This window comes from Haliotis rufescens, unplaced genomic scaffold, assembly GCF_023055435.1.
Source record: "Haliotis rufescens isolate VD_foot unplaced genomic scaffold, xgHalRufe1.0.p SCAF_9, whole genome shotgun sequence".
Classification (NCBI taxonomy): Eukaryota; Metazoa; Mollusca; class Gastropoda; order Lepetellida; family Haliotidae; genus Haliotis; species Haliotis rufescens.
In genome coordinates, this window is record NW_025964383.1 from 39,571,535 (window position 1) to 39,592,923 (window position 21,389).

General features: G+C 42.1%; 2 protein-coding genes across 2 annotated transcripts in view; one reads left to right on the top strand and one right to left on the bottom strand.

The window, feature by feature from the left end:
- Window positions 1–21,389, top strand: part of LOC124139572 (inositol 1,4,5-trisphosphate receptor type 3-like) — a 186,154-nt gene that overhangs the window by 34,176 nt on the left and 130,589 nt on the right. Inside the window, exons 2-4 of the mRNA XM_048390658.1 lie at window positions 12,082–12,152; window positions 16,640–16,764; window positions 19,690–19,776. Coding sequence (XP_048246615.1) covers window positions 12,082–12,152; window positions 16,640–16,764; window positions 19,690–19,776 — 283 coding nt within the window. The remainder of the gene's footprint in view (window positions 1–12,081; window positions 12,153–16,639; window positions 16,765–19,689; window positions 19,777–21,389) is intronic.
- LOC124139574 lies at window positions 813–9,382 on the bottom strand. Its single transcript, XM_048390659.1, has 7 exons — window positions 9,268–9,382; window positions 6,760–6,824; window positions 5,604–5,651; window positions 5,124–5,201; window positions 4,770–4,839; window positions 2,338–2,389; window positions 813–948 (listed from the first exon to the last, which is right to left on the bottom strand). The coding sequence occupies exons 1-7, from the start codon at window positions 9,287–9,289 to the stop codon at window positions 945–947; spliced, it is 339 nt and encodes a 112-aa protein (XP_048246616.1). The 5' UTR covers window positions 9,290–9,382; the 3' UTR covers window positions 813–944.

A 21,389-nucleotide genomic window follows, 5' to 3' on the forward strand; every position in this document is an offset into this window, starting at 1 on the left:
CGGTTGGTCCCGATTATGTTTCTAGGTTTGTCAGCACCATACCCGTGCTCGTGGGTTTCCCCGAAGTGGTAAACATCTGAGACCTGCGTCACTTCGGTCTTCCCTCTCACGTTAAGCTGACGCCTCAATATTACTGGAATACTGTTAAAGCGGCGTTAAGCCCAACTCACTCACTAAAGTCTTAACAGGAAACCAGTGGTTAATGGCATGAGCAGCGATCCACGCCATCGAGTTACACAGTCGGCCAGGTCCCGGTGACAAACATCAGGTACCTTTCCTGCCCTTGGGACACCCCTGCGGGCAATGATACACTGAAGGTATGCGTTTGGGGGATATGCTTTCTTTATCAATACCCCAGGAGATATAATGTAAACAATGAACATGGTTCGAAATAAAAAGTAAAATTTATTATAAAAACAAAAAACAATAACATGAAAACAATTGCCAAAATATTTTTGGGCTATAGGCAGAGGATATACAAATACAAAACAATTATTTGGAAAGAGCAGGTTTGACTGAGATCCATCGTTTGTATAAAATCCGAGTTCCACAAAGCAGTGTCCAAAAACGTTCCATATTGAAAGCACCATGATGAAAAATATGATAAATCTGGCTTTTATATCAATAGCCATATCCGTATCCATTCTGAGCATATCCATAGTTGTCATTGCCATATCCGTATCCATTCAGAGCATATCCATAGTTGTCATTGCCATATCCGTATCCAATCTGAGCATATTCATAGCTGCCATTTCCATATCCGTATCCATTCTGAGCATATCCGTAGCTGCCATTTCCATATCCGTATCCATTCTGAGCATATCCATAGTTGTCAATGCCGTATCCATTCAGAGCATATGCATGGCTGTCACTGGCATATCCGCAACCAGTTTGGTGACATCCATTTTCGCTGATGTAGGTTGGGCTGTATCCATAGGGCAGAGCTACCTGTAAAACAATGGCGGCTTGTTAAAAAAACAATTGTTGGCTATGACATGACAGACCGCAAATATATTCTTTTTCCAACAGTACCCCATCTTCCCGAAGCAAGGGAGTTACTGACTATAAAAGTCCAGTTTCCACCCTTGCCGAACAAGTCCAATCAAAATCGCGTAACGAACTAGAAATCCGGTTCGTAAACAACAAGGATTTCAACGTGCAGATTACTGTCGACTGAAGGATTTACAAAGCATGTGTACCGGGAACTGGGCGTCGACATTTGCAAATCTTTTCATGTTTTTAATCAAGGTACTCAAGTTATCTAATGCACTTCGCGAGGTAAGGCTCGTTTTATTCTTGACGATCGATCAGATGGTTTTGACTGGGCACCGCCAATTAATTGCAAGTAAAAGAAGAGGTGGAATCTGATTTGTCAATAGGAGGGACATAGAAGGGACATAACTCGTAATAGTCACTGGTGGCGCTACGGTCTAGCCCAGAAATTCCAACATTGTTCGGCAAGGGTTGAAACCTGACTTTCATAGTCAGTTAACTCCCTTGCCTCGGGAAGATGACAATATCCAAGCCCACTAAGGATATTAAATGCTGGGTCCCTAAGTTAGATAAAGCGTTCATCAAATCAAACATTTCATTCTCTAGACTCGAGAAGCAAGTGGATAAACTGAAGGAATGATCTAACTCTGACATTACATTGTGCTGTCTGTGAACAGAACGGGGTTAAAGATATGTGGTCATAGACTCTAGAAGAAAGTGGATAAACTGAAGGAATGATCTAACTCTGACATTACATTGTGCTGTCTGTGAACAGAACGGGGTTAAAGATATGTGGTCATAGACTCTAGAAGAAAGTGGATAAACTGAAGGAATGATCTAACTCTGACATTACATTGTGCTGTCTGTGAACAGAACGGGGTTAAAGATATGTGGTCATAGACTCTAGAAGAAAGTGGATAAACTGAAGGAATGATCTAACTGACATTACATTGTGCTGTCTGTGAACAGAACGGGGTTAAAGATATGTGGTCATAGACTCTAGAAGAAAGTGGATAAACTGAAGGAATGATCTAACTCTGACATTACATTATGCTGTCTGTGAACAGAACGGGGTTAAAGATATGTGGTCATAGACTCTAGAAGAAAGTTGATAAACTGAAGGAATGATCTAACTCTGACATTACATTATGCTGTCTGTGAACAGAACGGGGTTAAAGATATGTGGTCATAGACTCTAGAAGAAAGTGGATTTACACAGACTAAAGGTATGATGTGACTGTGACATTACATTATGACGTCTGTCTACTGAACGGGGTTAGTGATATCTGGTCAGAGACTAGAAGCATGTGGATACTCTGAAGGAATGATGTAACTGTGACCAACCTGGTGCTGTGTGTATTCACATTGAGGAGTCTGTTCAGCGTGACCAGGTTGGCTGAAACAAGAGACGTACAAACATGGATACATGTGTCAGTAAAACATTCCTGGACCTGTACAGATAAACCTTGTCAGACCGGACACTGTCAGTATGGTAAGCCTGCTTCCCTGACGACTATTCTTTGGAATAGTTACATATATCCAAAGGACATTACACCGCAACAATGGTTCGTTCGTCCGGATTCTTACAAGTGTCCCGTCTTGGGTGGTTGGTTTTCACTGTATACAATTGTCAGCAAGTAATTTATAGCGGGAAAAGATACAGAGGCCTTCAATGTTGTTCCGTGCATTAAAAGCCTAGCTCTATGTGTTCAAGTACCCGTGAAGATCCGGGTTAGAATACTCTTTAGCAACCCATGTTTGCTGTCAAAGGCGACTATCGGGATCGGGTGATCAGGCTCGCTGGCTTGGTTGATGCATGTCATCGCATCCCATTTGCGCGGGTCGATGCTCATGATATCAATCACTGGATTGTCTGGTCCAGACTCGATTATTTACAGACCGCCGTCACAGAGCTGGAATATTGCTGAGAGCGGCGTTAAACAAAAACAAACAAAACAAAAACGATGTGTGTTCAAGCGTGCTGAACTTCATGTATGGTTAGCGATACGGGATCAACCGACAGTAAACAGACCTACGGCGAGTCTAGCATGTTTTTTTCTGGGCATTATTCTGTAGGCTTGTCCCATGTGTTCAACACAAAATCAACAATGTGCCTCGTTTTGTTTTGTTTGTTGTATAACGCCGCACTCAGCATATTCCAGTTGTATGACAAGAAAGGGCAGTGTTGAATCTATAATGCAGTCAGAAACCACATACCGATATGTTCTCAGAGGTAGCTAAACAAATTCAAATGATCCTACGTAAGATTTATTGGTCAGGAAAATGTCTCTACTATTGCCTATTTAAAGGAGAACGCGCGTTTGACAATACGGCTGTGTTGGCCTGACCTTGTTATCCAAGGAGATGTTTAATGGGTGTGTTTACATAAGTGATCGTCCATTTCGTCGTGTTTGAATAGAACGTATCGGCCGACCTACGTTAACAACCCTGTCGAGGTTGTTGTAGTTCCAGTTGACTATCACCTTGACAATACCAGTGTTTATGTCTGCGTACTAATTTGATTGATATAATCGTGCTCGGTTGCAGTCAGTTACATCACTGACCGACGATTTAATAGAAGGGAGCTGGAAATTTTGTCATAACACACATTACTACAAGAAATACAATGTTGTTTTCTGCGAAAAGGGAAGCCTAAAAAAATATTGTAATACGTGAATATAAATATGAATCTAATTGATCAAGAATCATGTACGGTGACGCGTTGTAACTCCGGACAGTTTCTTTACAAGTGACACCGTTCGGATTAACAAATACTGGATTAACCCCCGAGTCACATATGAGTGTGAGTGAGTGAGTTGGGTTTAACGCCGCTTTTAACAGTATTCCAGTTATATCGCGGCGTGTCAGCTGAATGTGGGAGGAAAGCCCGAAGTGATGCAGGTCTCAGACGTTTACCCCTTCGGTGAAACCAACCAGCACGGGTATGACGGTGACAAAGCTAGAAACATAATTGGGGCGAACCGGGATTCAAACCCACAAGCATAGGTTTCTGGCGTGCCCATGGGACGCAACTCTGCACAGCGAATTGCGGCGCCTAAGACGACTAGGCCACCCGTGCCCCCCGAGTCACATACGAAGTAATATCCCTTTGGATATATTAAAGCTACCTCAGTAATCGCCAAGGTTGGGTTGTCCGAAACAACAGCGTCCGACCCGGACAAACTGTTTCATCAATAATCTAGCATGTAAATCTACAGTCGGGTGAATCTAGATCAATCTAGTCAGATAACATAGGTTATGTGTTTGGTATAGGACAACGAAGACACCTTTCAGGGTAAAGATGTTGTTTGTTGCCATGACGATGACGCTTCTGGAATTCTTGAAGCAACATTCAATGACATAATGGGAAAACACAAGATCAAAAGTTGTCAAGGAGACGTCACAAGTGACTTTAGCATTGAAGAGACCAAGGCCAAAGGATCATTGTCAAGAGAATAACAGAATTAGAGAACCACAGCATTATGAGACATGGCCATGTGCCAGTCTGTATTACCTTGTGTGGACGGACGTGTTGGTCAGATGAGGCCCCGCCCCCTCACTGACGTCACTCAAAGAGGCCACGTGCAAGGCTAAGGAGAGGGGTAAAGGAAGTGATACAAAACAGAAGAAAATAAACAAACACAACATAAGTAGATGAGACGGAAATCAAGGCGATAGATAATGAAATAAAGATGAACAGATCGTGGAGGTATTAGAGAAGACAGTGGCTTCAATTTGGACAGACAGTGTAGTCCATGTGACAATGTCGACGTTACCTTCCACGCCTAGCCTGATGTCCCGGACTCGCTCATGCACCAGCGTCTCCAGGAACAGCTTCTCCTGCATCTGTAGCGGAAGGAACATCGTTAACAGGCTACACGTAGCAGTGACTAGGCCAAGACATACGTTATAACATTCATCGGGTCTACATTTTGAGATTATAAGGTTTATACGAAAAAATCGGTGTCCACAATTTGCGTAAATCCGAGTATATAAATGTAAAAAATAAATTAAAATAAGTCAACAATAACACAGAAACTATAGGCAACGACAAGAAATCAGTGACATCGTTAAACGCAAATATGCAACTCAAGTCCAATCTTGAAAAATATTCCGCCAGTTCCACCCACCTTTTTTCTGTGTCTCCGTCCCCCTTTCTTGCCCCGTCGGGTCTTCTTGCCCACAACCTTGGGCAGAGTCACGGGAGACTGCATCACGGAGAGAGAGAGAGTAGTGTTTGATTATACATAACAGTCAAAGTCTTATTGTGGTTTGTGATAAGATGTTTTATACCGTAGGTCCACAACTCATATTCTACGGGTTAATGTTATTCAGCGATAGAAACATTTTAGTCAACTAGTCCTTATAATGATAACATATAGCAAAACCCCTTAAAAATGGAAAATTTCTACTGGTCCTTATGATACCTTAACTATTTCTACCGCTGTTATTCTGTTTCATGTTTTATACACAACGAAGACCTTTTTCGGACCTGATTCTAGGATTATATGTATTTAATACAAACATTACAATTGAAGTTTTGGTTTGGGGGAAGAGCTTGAAACTTGTGTCGGAAAGTCAAATGTTTATGGATTGATTAAAGATCTCACCCCAGCAACAATGACTGTTTGTTCTGGCATCTCGATCACACAAGGAATCTAAAGATGGAGGAGAGATAAAAGGAATTACACATTCAGAATGCATCAGTTCATGTGAATATTGTCTAACTTTGTTTATAAAAGAGGAATTTTTATTGGGTAGGGTTTTATGCATCACTTAGCAAGTCTAGTTATCTAACAGCGAAGTATTTTTGTTGGGAATCGAACCCGGTTTAACCACTAGGCTAACCAAACGCCCCTTAACGTTTTCAGTATACATAGCATGACAAAAGCCAGGTGCAGGGATTTTGCTGGAGGCGATGAGCATTTTCCGTGATTTTATCAACTGTTGATAGGACAATCTTTTATAAATTTGAAACATATCTATAGGATATTTTCCATGACAATCAGTCAATGTCCTAAAAATGACCTGATCTGAAACCCTACAGGTGGCATTCCATAACGGATTCCACTGCAAACCAATCTGTGTTTTTGTGCATACAATAATTGTTTTAAAATGAATATTTTAATGAGTATTACAGTCTACTATTTCCTCTACAAACCAATCCGTGTTACTTATACACAATCGTTTTAAAATTAATGTTTCAATGGGTATTAGTTAGGGCTGGGACGAGTCCAAATTTACTACCCGAGTCCCCACCACGCTATTTCCCGACCCTACCCGGATACCCGCTATGTCTCAAGACTTGGGTGTAAAATGTCCGATTGGGAATTGTTTGACCGTAGGTCTGGTAAAATGTATTTAGATACACGTACAAAACGATCTGGTCATGCATACACTGAAGTTGACTGAATTTTTATCTTTATTCAAACCTATAAAGGTCAGAAGGAATGGGTGACTAACAACGGGTCCGGTTAGTCCTGTGGGTACCCGGGTCCTACTCAGTACCCACCCAGCCCTAGTATTAGTCATCTACTGTTTCCACTACAAACCCATCTGTGTTACTAACACACAATATTGTTTTAAAAATGAATATGTTTCAATGGGTATTACAGTCTGCAATTTCCACATCTCATCTTGTTACAATCATGAAAACATCGTCTGAAAATTACATTCATTGACAGTTAGAGACGAATGCTGGAAGAAATATCCGAAGGTACAGTCATCTATTTATCTGGCCGCAGTGATAATATACTTAGTGATTACCTTGGCCACATCCTTGGCAGACTGAATCGATCCAGACAATCGCCCACCGGACCTCCGACGAGAATCTGTAGAAATGCAGGATGATTATATTGACTGCAGAAGAAAATGCTTAATATACAATTAAAAGAAGGCCTTTTGTCGTGAAGCACGGGCATAATTTCAAATAATACGAGTGACAATTGTATCAGGCCAAACTTTCACTGGCCGACCCTTACAATCTGTCAGACCTGAATATCTTCAAAAAAATATATTTTTAGGCATGCTAAATTCGGTTTGACTGACCATACTTTCTACTTCTTGATATAATTTTAATGTTAATTTTAACACACACACACACACACACACACACACACACACACACACACACACCAAGCGATTTAAGTAAAGCTTCAATCGACCTTGGACCAACATGTATTCTGAGAACACACACACACATATGGAAAATAAAATACCCATCCCTATGAAGCTATCAGTGAAAGGAGTGGCTAATATAGTCGTTAAATCTTTACACTATGGGAAAATATACTCCATATAGATCTATACTCAATATCTATTTCTGACCCGTGAAGATTCCGGGGTAGAATAGGTCTTCAGCAACCCATGCTTGCCGTAAAAGGTGACTATGCTTGTCGTAAAAGGCGACTAACGGGATCGGGTGGTCAGGCTCGTTGACTTGGTTGAAACATGTCATCGATCCCAATTGCGTGGATCGATGCTCATGATATTGATCACTAGGTTGTCTGGTCCAGACTCGATTATTTACAGACCGCCGCCATATAGCTGGAATATTGCTGAGTGCGGCGTAAAACAACAAACTAACCAACCAACCATATCTATTTCTACAATGTGCGGATAACGTACTGTAACAACAACGAAAGCAAAACGACTAACATAATATATTTGCCAAAGTAAAGCTCTTCGGAATAAACATATTATGTGAATCAATAATAGATCCATTGCCCCAAACTAATTTTCCGAGTCCCGTGTTACACATGCATTTACTGTGGAACCCTGGAGAATCGCTAGCACTCGAACAATGTTCTATTACAACAAGGCCGGGATCCCAACCAACTGGAACAACGGGATGATATTTCTAGCTGTGTACACTTTCACGTTAAACATAATTGTTCCAGCTGTAGATAAGATACAGGCTATAAAGCAGGCTCTGAAGCATTTGTCGGAATCCATTTTACTTCCTCCAGTGCGTTAATAGGGAACTTTACCTGACCCTATCGGGTAGAATATAGTTTACCTGTCACTATCTTCAAGAACAGTTTAGATGTAGGAATACAACTTAATTTCTTACGTTTTAAGACATATCTCCCCGGCTAAAATTTAAACAATTTAAACAAGTAAATTGGGAACATGTTGACATAAAGCAAGTCTATGTAGTCCATATGATTTTTATGTATAAACGTTGCAAAACGTGTACATTGTGTAATACAAAAGTATGTATAAGCCACTTTCTTTTGAGGGTAATGATGTTTCATATTTTACCGATTTGACCTAAATTACATTCATCTGTAAACGTAAAATGAGGCATAATTGATTTTACATACTCATTTCGCTTATGATGTTTATAAAATTGAAACAGAAAAGAGAAAAAATAGAATACGTCTTTGGCTGTCTGATATATGACAAGTTGCAAGCTCATAGCTATACAGAAACACGGCAGAAACACTCAATTCTTTACTTGCCCCGCATTGTTTACCGGAAAGATGCAAAGGTCTCGTGATCGTAAAACTGTTTGAATGTGGTGAGAAAACGAAAATATGTCCACGAGTAAAATGACAGCTGCCAGTTACCATAATGGCATCGTGACAATAACGAAGGAGTCATGGCAACATGGGCAGCGCCACATAGCGACATTTGCTGTTATTATCTCCCCTTGCATTTTGTACTTGGCGCGCTGCAAAGTTTACACTATCTCTTTAGTATATTATTTATATGTCCCATCCAGTTATCTGATTGTGAAGATGGCAGCCCTGCTTTTCGATCCCCATGTTGTGATAAAATAAAAGAGACAAAACGACTACATCCCATGATTTTGACTAAATTTACGGCCGAAAACAACCAAGGCCGATTCTATATGCATTGCTAAAGTCATTGTGCTGGATCTATTATTTCGGGCCTCGGCGTGTTTTCTTTCGTGATCTTGTTTGTGCGTTGTTTAACTATTTTACTGCGCCTTTGATAAATAATCAAATACGGGCGAGACAATCCAGTGATTGATATTATGAAGAACGATCCACACCAGGCTATAAGGGGAATGAAACAAGCCACCGGGCCTCTTACAACCAGCACAGTTTGCTAGGGACCAATTCTAATCCGGAATCTCCACGTTCAGTGGGGTCAAACCTGCATCAATGTAAATGCCCAATGTAAATTTGTGAAGAATGTGATTTGATTTTTGGTCGTTGTGTAGGCCTCTGTATTGTGAACGTTTACATCTTCATACATTTCCAGAAACAAAAACTCAATACTTTAAACAGGTTCCCACTGTCTTACCGGAAAGATGCAAAGGTCTCATGATCGTTGAATTGTTAGAATGTGATGAGAAAACGAAAATATGCCGACGAGTAAAATGACAGCTGTCAGTAACCACAATATGGCGGCGTGACAATACACGGCGTCATGGCAACGTGAGCAGCGCCACATAACGTCATTTGTTGTAATTATCTCCCCTTGTGTTTTATACTTGGCACCACACAAACTTTACTTTCAATCGAGCACGTTAAGCTCCGTTCTTTTTCCGACCCATCCAAAACGACGTATCTTTATTAGTTACAATTAATAATCACAATTATCTGGTTATGACTTTGACGCCAGTCGCATATACTTGTATTTGTTTTTCAACTCTCGGCGTGTCAAAACGACACCAAAAGCTGTTTGCGAATTCAGTAATGAATAGTGATTTTTTCACAGACGCATCCATGGTCACCAGCATGGCTGCTATTGCTTATTGCTATTTATTTCTAAACACTTACATATCACATCGCTGATCAATTTGTAAGGAAAATCGATAGAGCAGTTCAGGTTTTGTTCTCAAGGCATTCTTCTTTTGTGTAATATCTTAGCAATAGATATTAATTTTCAACATGGGCCTCTGGGAATCGGGTGCTTGGTAGCAAGGCTCGTTTGACTTTTGTGTGAAGGAAGATGTTCATTATTTGCGTGTCGGATACTGCATTATACATGGACAGAGTCCGTGAAAAAACGAGTAGAGAATAGGTCGATCTGCAGCAACCTATGTTTGCCTTAAGAGGCAGCTATGATTAACGTAAGGGGCGACTAACGGGATCGGGTGGTCAGGCTGGAATATTGCGGTGTGCGGCGTTAAAAACAAATAAACGAACAAAAAATGGACGTCCGTAGTTTTCTGTATGTGACGATGGGTAAAGGCGTATTACCCTATGAATTAAGTAATCTAATTTGCGTTTATTCGCAGCGGAGAGTTTCGAAAGAGTGAGTGAGTTGGGTTTAACGCCGCTTTTAACAGTATTACAGTTATATCACGGCGTGTCAGCTTAATGTGGGAGGAAAGCCCGAAGTGATACAGGTCTCAGACGTTTACCACTTCGGTGAAATCCACGAGCACGGGTATGGTGCTGACAAACCTAGAAACATAATCGGGGCGAACCGGGATTCGAACCCACAATCTGGGTTTCTAGGTTTCTGGCGAGCCCAAGGGACGCGGCTCTGCACAGCGAATCGCGGCGCTTTAGACGACTGGGCCACCCGTACCCCCAGTTTCGGAAGAAAAGAAAAAATATTTTTATGTTATTACCACGTGGTACGTATGGCTGATAACAGATATTTAGAATACAGACCTAACGGCTTAGCCCATGCCACGGTTTTCGTTTGAACTTTTCCCATAACACGCTAACTTATGTTTTGTGCGTATTTGAGAGGGTAATTTTCACGGTAATGTACAGTGTGCATGTCTGGGTTTGAACAAAAAGACGGATTCTGTCACGAACAGTGAAAATATCACTCTGAATAAGACAATAATTGATACAGATCTTAACGTCGCTACAACCCCTCACCAAGACATATGATTTCGTCTCTCCCCGATTATGTTTGTAGGTTTTGTCAGCACCATACCCGTGCTCGTGGGTTTCACCGAAGTGGTAAACGTCTGAGACCTGCATCACTTCTGGCTTGCCCTTCACATCAGTATTATGGGTCGACATCAGTATTACGGGTCGACATCAGTATTATGGGTCGAGATCGCTGATAGAGGAAATCAGTTGGCGTTTGTAAACTCAAAAACTAGATCTATATTCATGGGGTACTCAGAAAATTTATGTTGGTCAACTTATAAAGGGGGAAATTGCGCCCGGATCGAGTTAGTCCAGGTTTATTAACAAACGTCATTTCGATACAGCGGCCATTGTTGATCATGCCGTGTAGCTTCGTAACATATGTGTTTTTTATTTAGATTAATTGCAGTGGAACTGCATCGGTGTATGTTGTGTATTTTGTCATTTCGTAATTTTGTTTTGATACGATTCTGGGGGCGGTCGGGTAGCCTAGTAGTTGAAGCGTTCGCTCGTCACGCCGAAGACCCGGGTTCGTTTTCCGACATGGGTACAATGTGTGAAGCTCATTTCTGGTGTCCCCCGCCGTGATATTGCTGGAATATTGCTAAAAGCGGCTGAACCCGTTGTCATGGGCAATTGTGTGAGGTTGTCTGTCCTTCATTGTTTACCATCAGAAGCGCGTGTAAAATAATCAGTACTATCAGATTCTAACGCCGACTATATTACAGGGAAATATCACTGACTGGACATTTTGTCAAGTTTTGTACATAAACCTATGGAATAAATTCAAAATGACAGGAATAAGGTTATGTCTTATTTTATAGTCACCAGAAATGCATCATGTGCAAAGTAGAAAAATGTTGCCAAAATTCACTAATTCTTTTAGGTACCTTACCATATATTTAAAGGCATTTTGCTTCTTACTACACTACCTCTAATTTCAAGTCATGACAAGAGCCATGCCCTGACTCACAAAGCAGTCTTAGTGTAAAGATGATCTTAACCCCATTCTTTAACATAGGCATACAGTAGTTGTAGAACAACACTGCTTTGTGGACATGTGATTGCAACACACATTCTTTAACATGGTTTTATGATGGTAATACAGCGAGGATCACTCCGTGGAATGGTCTTAAATACAAGATGGCAGGAATTGGAAATACGGTTATGTCAACATGTTTACCTTAACCTTGAAAAGATAACAAATTGAAGGTTTATGGCAAATTGGGAATTCCTGTTTCTGAATTATTTTAAAATTAATCCTGTATTTCTTTTCCAGCACACTCCACTCCGAAATAGCAGTAGGTTCAAGACAGGACAGAGTGCGGCCAGAAATACCAGACCAACACAGTGAGTCTTTCTACTATCACCTACACATGCATGCAGTTACCAGTGCAATTTTTATGGCAAGCAAGCGTTGCTGAAGACCTATTCTACCCCGGAATCTTCACGGGTCATATTGGATGTTTAAGAAAAGGGCATTCTCAGCGAAACTTTCAGCTTAAAATAGATTCATGAGAACAGATTGTGAAAAGAATCTGTCTCTACATAAAAGTGATGCAATGCAAATACAGCACGGAACTATCCTTCAGATTGGTTCACATCAGTCTGACACATTTGTCATTAAGCAGGGGGTACGTAAATTCGACACTTGAAGTATAACCAAAAATATACATTTTGTGGAACTGGGAATGGTTAATCTGATCCAATTTTTGACAGAATGTTCGCTGAAATGGGACACTTTCACTGGCAGTCAGAAAGCGCTCCGTTTCAAATTGAAATAAGTGGTATCTAATTTACAATTGGACTACCTCCAAGTTCAAAACACATTATGCTACCATGACGATAAGAGCGCTTTGAAAACGGTGCTCTCTTGGAATGGGTAGTTACACATGGGCAGATAAGCCAGCTATATTAGAACGTGCCAAAAGGGGTCAAAGGTTGTGAAAAACATAAAAATATTATTCAAGTTCAAAATCAGTTACGCATATTCTTGACTAGTTCCAAATAAAGGTTACAAAGTACATGGTTATTTTTCCAAATAATTGATGAAATAACCCCCAATAGATGTATATATATCTCATTTCTTCGCAACCTGTTTCATATTTACACTGATAAGACTAAATAAAATTATTTTCTTGGAAATCAACTCCCATTGGAGGGGTAGAAACCGTTTTGCAATATGGTCTCTGGTAGGGGTGACAGGTTGTAAAACTATTTAAAAAAAATTCTTAACAAATTTTTAATCCAATAAACTTGATTATATAACATGATTTTATCTATTTTAAAGTTATACTTACGTGCCAGTAAATTTGAAATAACTCCCAAACATTATACACATTTAGAATGACAATCTGGCCACCCCGAAATTCGACCTGGGCCCACTTGCACAAAGCAATCTTAGCGCTAAGACTATGGTAAGCCTATGTTGAAGTATGGGAGTTACGATCATCTTAGCGCTAAGATCGCTTTGTGCAAGTGGGCCCTGGTTGAACTTGACTGACTTCCGTTTAACCGGCATCACTGTCCATGGCTGCCACTCGTTGACGGTGACAGTACCATTTACAAATTGTATGAATCCAAGACAATTCCAGTGTGTGGTTTTGTTCAACATTAACCTGGTGATTTGCTGATTGAAATGAACCTATTGGCAAAGCCCCTGCCCCTAGCTGAAGACAGCGCAACACGAGAGACTGGTGATTTTTGTGACGCAGTTGTTAGGGTATGTTTTGATTAATTGTATGTATCCTGAACTAGATTTCATCATGTTTAGGGGCGGTCGGGTAGCCTAGTGGTTAAAGCGTTCGCTCGTCACGCCGAAGACCCGGGTTCGATTCCCGACATGGGTACAATGTGTGAAGCCTATTTCTGGTGTCCCCCGCCGTGATATTGCTGGAATATTGCTACTTATTCACTCACTCACTCATCATGTTTAATAACCTGTTGTGACCAAGTGCGTGTGCAGTGTACCGTTTAGTGACAAACACATATTATAATATTCCGATATCAATCGAAAATACAATGCTAATACTAATAGGTTATCCGCGATATCAAACGATGTACAAGTCTGATAGGTTATAGGCAGGTATTGTCATCTGCCTGGTTTTATGGATCAATATTTTCATGTGCAAGTTTTTGTGTGAAAGGCAACTTAGTTTTTAACCCAATTGCGTGGATCTATGCTCATGATGTCAATCACTGGTTTGTTTGATCCAGACTAAAAAAATTTCAGAGATGTTGAACAAGAAACAAACAACAAACATTTTCCATGTTACAGCAAAATTATGGAGCACGGGTTCAGACTTATAGTCCTCAAATGCTATTCACGCTAAAACTGGCCACTATAGAAGGTAGTTGAATAGCGCACCACATGAACTGATATATTCAACTGTTTCCTGAGAGTGACAGTAGTTAACACAAGGTATTGTTGTGTGTTATAGCCTTGAGATTGGAATGTTAACAGTATTCCCTGTATCGGATGTCTCTCTAATGACCTTCAAAGGCTGAAATCACATCAAACATCAGTGCTGACTAACTGCCAGGCATGCAACATGTGAATGGGACAACTGCAGGCTTGTCAGTTTACATGCGAGTCCTGGTTTGCCCTGATTTTTTTTCAAGATATATCAGCACCACACCTGAGCTCTTGAGTTTCACAAAGTGGTAAACGTCTAAGACCTGCACCGCGGTATTGTTATGTTGTTTAACATGCGAGTCCAGAATACATCTCAGCAACCCGAGGAAGATTTCAGTACAATACATTCATGTCTGTTAATCTTTCGTCCTTTCAAGTCTTTGTGTCTCAATTGTGGCCTATGAAATGTTCATGGTAAAACCACTGAAAAACTTCTCTGTTTAAAGGTATATAGGTAGAATATCTATTTTCTTTTTTGATTTCCCAATTGTAACATATAAAAATAAAGATAAACGAAGTTGGGTATGTGGCCTTATTTAAGAAATAAATGACTTGTGGTCCTTGTTTAGCATGCAATAAAACTGCAGGGAGAATAAACAATGAGGGGTGCAGGTTTATTCTCCCTGCTGTGTTTTATTGTACGATAAGCAACGACCACAAGTTGTTTATTTCTTATAGGAGATATCAACATCATGTACAGCCTCTTTCAGGATTTAGCGTTAAAGATATTTACCCACATTTTAATAATGATGACTCCCTGAATAGATACCGACCTCGGAAATGTTCATTTTACGACCAGGGTATAGTTTGGTATTTTCCGTATATTTTCACAATCCTCACGTTGATTATCTCCGTACCTTTTTTCTTGAGACTGATTGTCATGTCTCTCTATCTTTTGGGACCCGTGAAGATTCTGGGATAGAATAGGTCTTCAGCAACCCATGCTTGCCGTAAAAGGTGACTTGGCTTGTCGTAAAAGGCGACCAACGGGATCGGGTGGTCAGGCTCGCTGACTTGATGCATGTCATCGATCCCAATTGCGTGGATCGATGCTCATGATATTGATCACTGGATTGTCTGGTCTAGACTCGATTATTTAAAGACCGCCGTCATATAGCTGGAATATTGCTGAGTGTGGCGTTAAATAACAAACCAACAAACCAACCAACCATCTTTTGGATGTGATCGTTTGGCCACTGTGATTATCTGCGTATCCCAGCTACATCTATGGGGAACAACTTACAGGTGCTAGACACTTCCTTCTAAAAAATTACGTTGTCCATCATATGACATTTTCAAGTTGCAAACCAAATTCGAATCTCCAGAAATGACGTCATGATTAAACAATGTTTTATTGTGAAATAAACCACACTTCGTTCTGTGATTGTTCTTTGTGATTTATTGCGTAGCTATCGTATATCAGGAAATATGTCATGAATGGCATTTGGTCGTCAGAAGCAGTTGCATTAAATGGAATTTGGGAATTGAGAATTACTCTAGCTTTAAAGTAAGGAACCAGAATCAGATTTGTCTGCCCCCAAAAGACCAAAAAACCTTTGGGGTCAGAACCATTATTAGGGAGGTGAGTGACAAGCACCAAGAAACTGACCCATGTGGCCTAATGCTGCTGTCTTCATAGTGATTAACATGATTACACTGTTAAAGCACAGTGGCATACTTCCTTCATGACTTTAGACATGATAGGATCAAAGTCGGCCATTGTGAATGGTGTCTTCAGCAAGCATGTAAAGTGATCTAATGTCACAGGACTGCCTTGACTAACAGTCAGAAAATAGAACTGGTATTACCTGCGTATCAAGTTTATTTTTTATTTAAATAAGTTAAACTTCACGGTAATGTCAGTCTTTAACCTGCATTTATAAGATATGTCTGCAAAGTCAAGTTGTACTTTAGACCGCTTTTTTCTTATTGGTTAATCTGTTTTCTTGATTCCATCAAATGGGAATGCTGACCCAAACAAACTATATTTGACTGCAAGAACACTGAGACAAGTTTAACAAATAGGGCCTGATATTGAGATAACCTCTAGAAAAGCAGAAAAAATCTAAAATGTTGTTTTATGTCTTATTAAGATTTACCAACCTACCACCCAGAAGTTTTCACAATGCAATCAAGTCTTAATGGATATAGGTCTTAGGTATACCATTGTGCACATTCTAAAAATCAATACTTTTTGTTGATTCTATTTCATTAATTATGTTGATATACATGCATGAGGTCACAATAAATGAATTCTTTAAGAATTGACATGAATATTTTTGGGTGGTTTTGGAAGTATAAATGTTAGAACTCGTGTGCACACACATAGAACTGTAGACAACAGTATGAAACAGGTGACATTGTTCAGCGCAGTAATGCAACGATGATAACACCAGCTATTCCTTGTTTTGTTTCATTTCAGTCGTTGCTTTTGAAGTATGTGTTGCCAACAGATACAAATTAAACAAGAAGTACCGCAAACTTCGAACCAAGTCCGAGGAGGATCCAGAAAGCCTCTCCCTCAAAAACAATGTTGCACAGGCCAAGGTAGGTCCACACAAAGTTTATTACAAACAACTGCCCTATGCCAAACCCCAGGCAGCCCTCCTTCAAACACCCTGCCGCACAGGCCAAAGTATCCTTGCCCCATGCCCAGGCTGCCCCACCCTTAGCCTTGCTCCCACCCTTAGCCTTGGCCCCACCCCCACCCCCACCCTTAGCTTTTCCCCCACCCTTAGCTTTTCCCCCACCCTTAGCCTTGCTCCACCCTTAGCCTTGCTCCACCCTTAGCCTTGCCCCCACCCTTAGCCTTGCCTCCACCCTTAGCCTTGCCTCCACCCTTAGCCTTGCCTCCACCCTTAGCCTTGCCTCCACCCTTAGCCTTGCCTCCACCCTTAGCCTTGCTCCACCCTTAGCCTTGCCTCCACCCTTAGCCTTGCCCCCACCCTTAGCCTTTCCCCCACCCTTAGCCTTGCCCCCACCCTTAGCCTTGCCTCCACCCTTAGCCTTGCCCCAACCCTTAGCCTTGCCCCCACCCTTAGCCTTGCCTCCACCCTTAGCCTTGCCCCCACCCTTAGCCTTGCCCCCACCCTCAGCCTTGCTCCACCCTTAGCCTTGCCTCCACCCTTAGCCTTGCTCCACCCTTAGCTTTTCCCCCACCCTTAGCCTTTCCCCCACCCTTAGCCTTGCCCCCACCCTTAGCCTTGCCTCCACCCTTAGCCTTGCCTCCACCCTTAGCCTTGCCTCCACCCTTAGCCTTGCCTCCACCCTTAGCCTTGCCCCAACCCTTAGCCTTGCCCCCACCCTTAGCCTTGCCTCCACCCTTAGCCTTGCCCCCACCCTTAGCCTTGCCCCCACCCTCAGCCTTGGCCCCACCCTTAAGCCTTGCCCCCGCCCTTAGCCTTGGCCCCACCCCCACCCTTAGCCTTGCCCAAAACCTATGATTTATTATGGAGCTGCCTGGTGTCTGCCTCATGGCAAAACTTCTTCGATCACCATTTCCCCTTTTGAGCCCTTTAAAATTTTGGTTTCCAAAACTTTTGACAGTTGCATCTGAAGTCCAAAATATTGGTTTGGCTATCAGCAGAATAACATTGGGTGCCAGGTGGCTTCAGAAAAAGAAAATGAGATATGTTGCTTCACCTACCCTGTAACAACAAGTAGCCTCACCCCCTGGCTCCAAGAACCCACACTTCCTCCCACCCCCACCCCCTGCCCCCAAGAACCAACACTTCCTCCCCACACTTCCTCCCCACCCCACCCCACCCATTGCCCCCAAGAACCCACAATTCCTCCCCACCCCACCCCACCCCCTGCCCCCAAGAACCCACACTTTCTCCCCACCCCGCCACCTGCCCCCAAGAACCCACAATTCCTCCCCACCCCGTCCCCTGCCTCCAAGAACCCACACTTCCTCCCCACCACACCACCTGCCCCCAAGAACCCACACTTCCTCCCCATCCCACCACCTGCCCCCAAGAACCAACACTTCCTCCCCACCCCGTCCCCTGCCCCCAAGAACCCACACTTCCTCCCCACCCCGTCCCCTGCCCCCAAGAACCCACACTTCCTCCCCACCCCACCACCTGCCCCCAAGAACCAACACTTCCTCCCCACCCCGTCCCCTGCCTCCAAGAACCCACACTTCCTCCCCACCACCTGCCCCCAAGAACCCACACTTCCTCCCCACTCCACCACCTGCCCCCAAGAACCCACACTTCCTCCCCACCCTACCACCTGCCCCCAAGAACCCACACTTCCTCCCCACAAGAACCCACACTTCCTCCCCACCTCACAAACTACCCCCAAGAACCCACACTTCCTCCCCACCCCACCACCTGCCCCCAAGAACCCACACTTCCTCCCCACCCCACCACCTGCCCCCAAGAACCCACACTTCCTCCCCACCCCACCACCTGCCCCCAAGAACCCACACTTCCTCCCCACCCCACCACCTGCCCCCGAGAACCCACACTTCCTCCCCACCCTACCACCTGCCCCCAAGAACCCACACTTCCTCCCCACCTCACCACCTACCCCCAAGAACCCACACTTCCTCCCCACCCCACCACCTGTCCCCAAGAACCCACACTTCCTCCCCACCCCACCACCTGCCCCCAAGAACCCACACTTCCTACCCACCCCACCACCTGCCCCCAAGAACCCACACTTCCTACCCACCCCACCACCTGCCCCCAAGAACCCACACTTCCTCCCCACCCCACCACCTGCCCCCAAGAACCCACACTTCCTCCCCACCTCACCACCTACCCAGCCTCCATCTCAGAACAGACTGCTGTACCTACTTTACAAAAGCATGTCAAACTTCGGCAAAGCTTTGCTAAAGTCAATAGAGAAGTTATATGTCTATTTCCTATGTGGAGAGAGAAGTACCAAGAGATTAATTCAGACCAATATTTTGTCTGTGCTGAGATTACGCAGTGTCTGGTGCCTCTTGATGGCTGCCAGACATTGACACATCGACACATTGACACATCAGCAATATGTGGATTTCTCTGCATCATCGTGTGAAGACATCCCTGTTTACCCTTCAATTCTGATGATGCTTGAACAGTTAATGTTGTTTTATTAAATAGTGTTTTTAATCCATGATAATTTACATGTATGTTTTCACAAATGTGTCTTTATACAGCCATGTTGTATTAATATCAGTATTGCTATTAAAAATTCTGAATGTAATGCTTCAGATATTATTTGTAGTGATGTCTCATCTGAAATATTATCTATTATCACAAATTCCATTATGTTTCGTGATATTTAAATCATATCGATACCTGCCATTTATGTCATCAGTTTAAGAAAGATTTGTTGGATATCAATTACCACTCTGTGAATATATAATCACACAAATAAATAAGCTGAGACAGTGTCTGTGAGGAGGTTATCTCATACCTGGGTTCTATGTCTGATTCTGGAGGTAATTACAGGTGTAAATTATTGATGTGTTGACAGATAGCAGCTCAGGCAGAGGAGGAGGACAATGCACTGGAACAGAAGAGGCAGCTGGGCAAGAAGGTCCTGTATGGACAAGTGATACAGGTAATATACAGGTGTCATAGACTGGATTCAGTCTCTTGTAACAAGTTATACAGGTAATATACAGGTGTCACAGACTGGATTCAGTCTCTTGTAACAAGTTATACAGGTAATATACAGGTGTCATAGACTGGGTTCAGTCTCTTGTAACAAGTTATACAGGCAATATACAGGTGTCATAGACTGGGTTCAGTCTCTTATAGAAACATGTTATACAGGTAATATACAGGTGTTATAGACTGGATTCAGTCTCTTATAACAAGTTATATAGGTAATATACAGGTGTCATAGACTTGATTCAGTCTCTTATAGAAACATGTTTTACAGGTAATATACAGGTGTCATAGACTGGATTCAGTCTCTTATAGGAACAAGTGGTACAGGTAATATACAGGTGTCATAGACTGGATTCAGTCTCTTATAGGAACAAGTTATATAGGTAATATACAGGTGTTATAGACTGGATTCAGTCTCTTATAACAAGTTATATAGGTAATATACAGGTGTCATAGACTGGGTTCAGTCTCTTATAGAAACATGTTTTACAGGTAATATACAGGTGTCATAGACTGGATTCAGTCTCTTATAGGAACAAGTGGTACAGGTAATATACAGGTGTCATAGACTGGATTCAGTCTCTTATAGGAACAAGTGGTACAGGTAATATACAGGTGTCATGGACTGGATTCAGTCTCTTATAGGAACATGTTTTACAGGTAATATACAGGTGTCATAGACTGGATTCAGTCTCTTATAGGAACAAGTGGTACAGGTAATATACAGGTGTCATAGACTGGATTCAGTCTCTTATAGGAACAAGTGGTACAGGTAATATACAGGTGTCATAGACTGGGTTCAGTCTCTTATAGAAACATGTTTTACAGGTAATATACAGGTGTCATAGACTGGATTCAGTCTCTTATAGGAACAAGTGGTACAGGTAATATACAGGTGTCATGGACTGGATTCAGTCTCTTATAGGAACATGTTTTACAGGTAATATACAGGTGTCATAGACTGGATTCAGTCTCTTATAGGAACAAGTGGTACAGGTAATATACAGGTGTCATGGACTGGATTCAGTCTCTTATAGGAACATGTTATACAGGTAATATACAGGTGTCATAGACTGGATTCAGTCTCTTATAGGAACAAGTTATATAGGTAATATACAGGCCAACCACTGAGACCAAAGCTATTTTAACAGTTTTGGTTTATATCACACAACAAACACAATGTAAATATTTATCATCTTTTCAAATTCCATGTCTTGCCATCAGGCAATCAAAAGTGATGCATATAGTCAGCTATCAATTATAGACATTTTAGAACTACACAGCAAATCTTCTACTGGGCAATACGACAGTGGTTGTTGGCGGGAACGCAAAAGCCGATGCTGCAGCTAGAGCAGCCCTAGACAAGCCATTATCACCACTTTCTATCCTATTATCTTCCATCCCACACAGTGACCTGAAACCAACAATTAAAGTTTATATTCGGGATCTCATGCATCAAAGATTGGATGATGGGACTTGAGTTTATTAAAATGAATGTAAACTGGCTCTTCCTGAAACTTTTTGAACAATTGAGCCTTCCATATTCCTTACAACAACCAA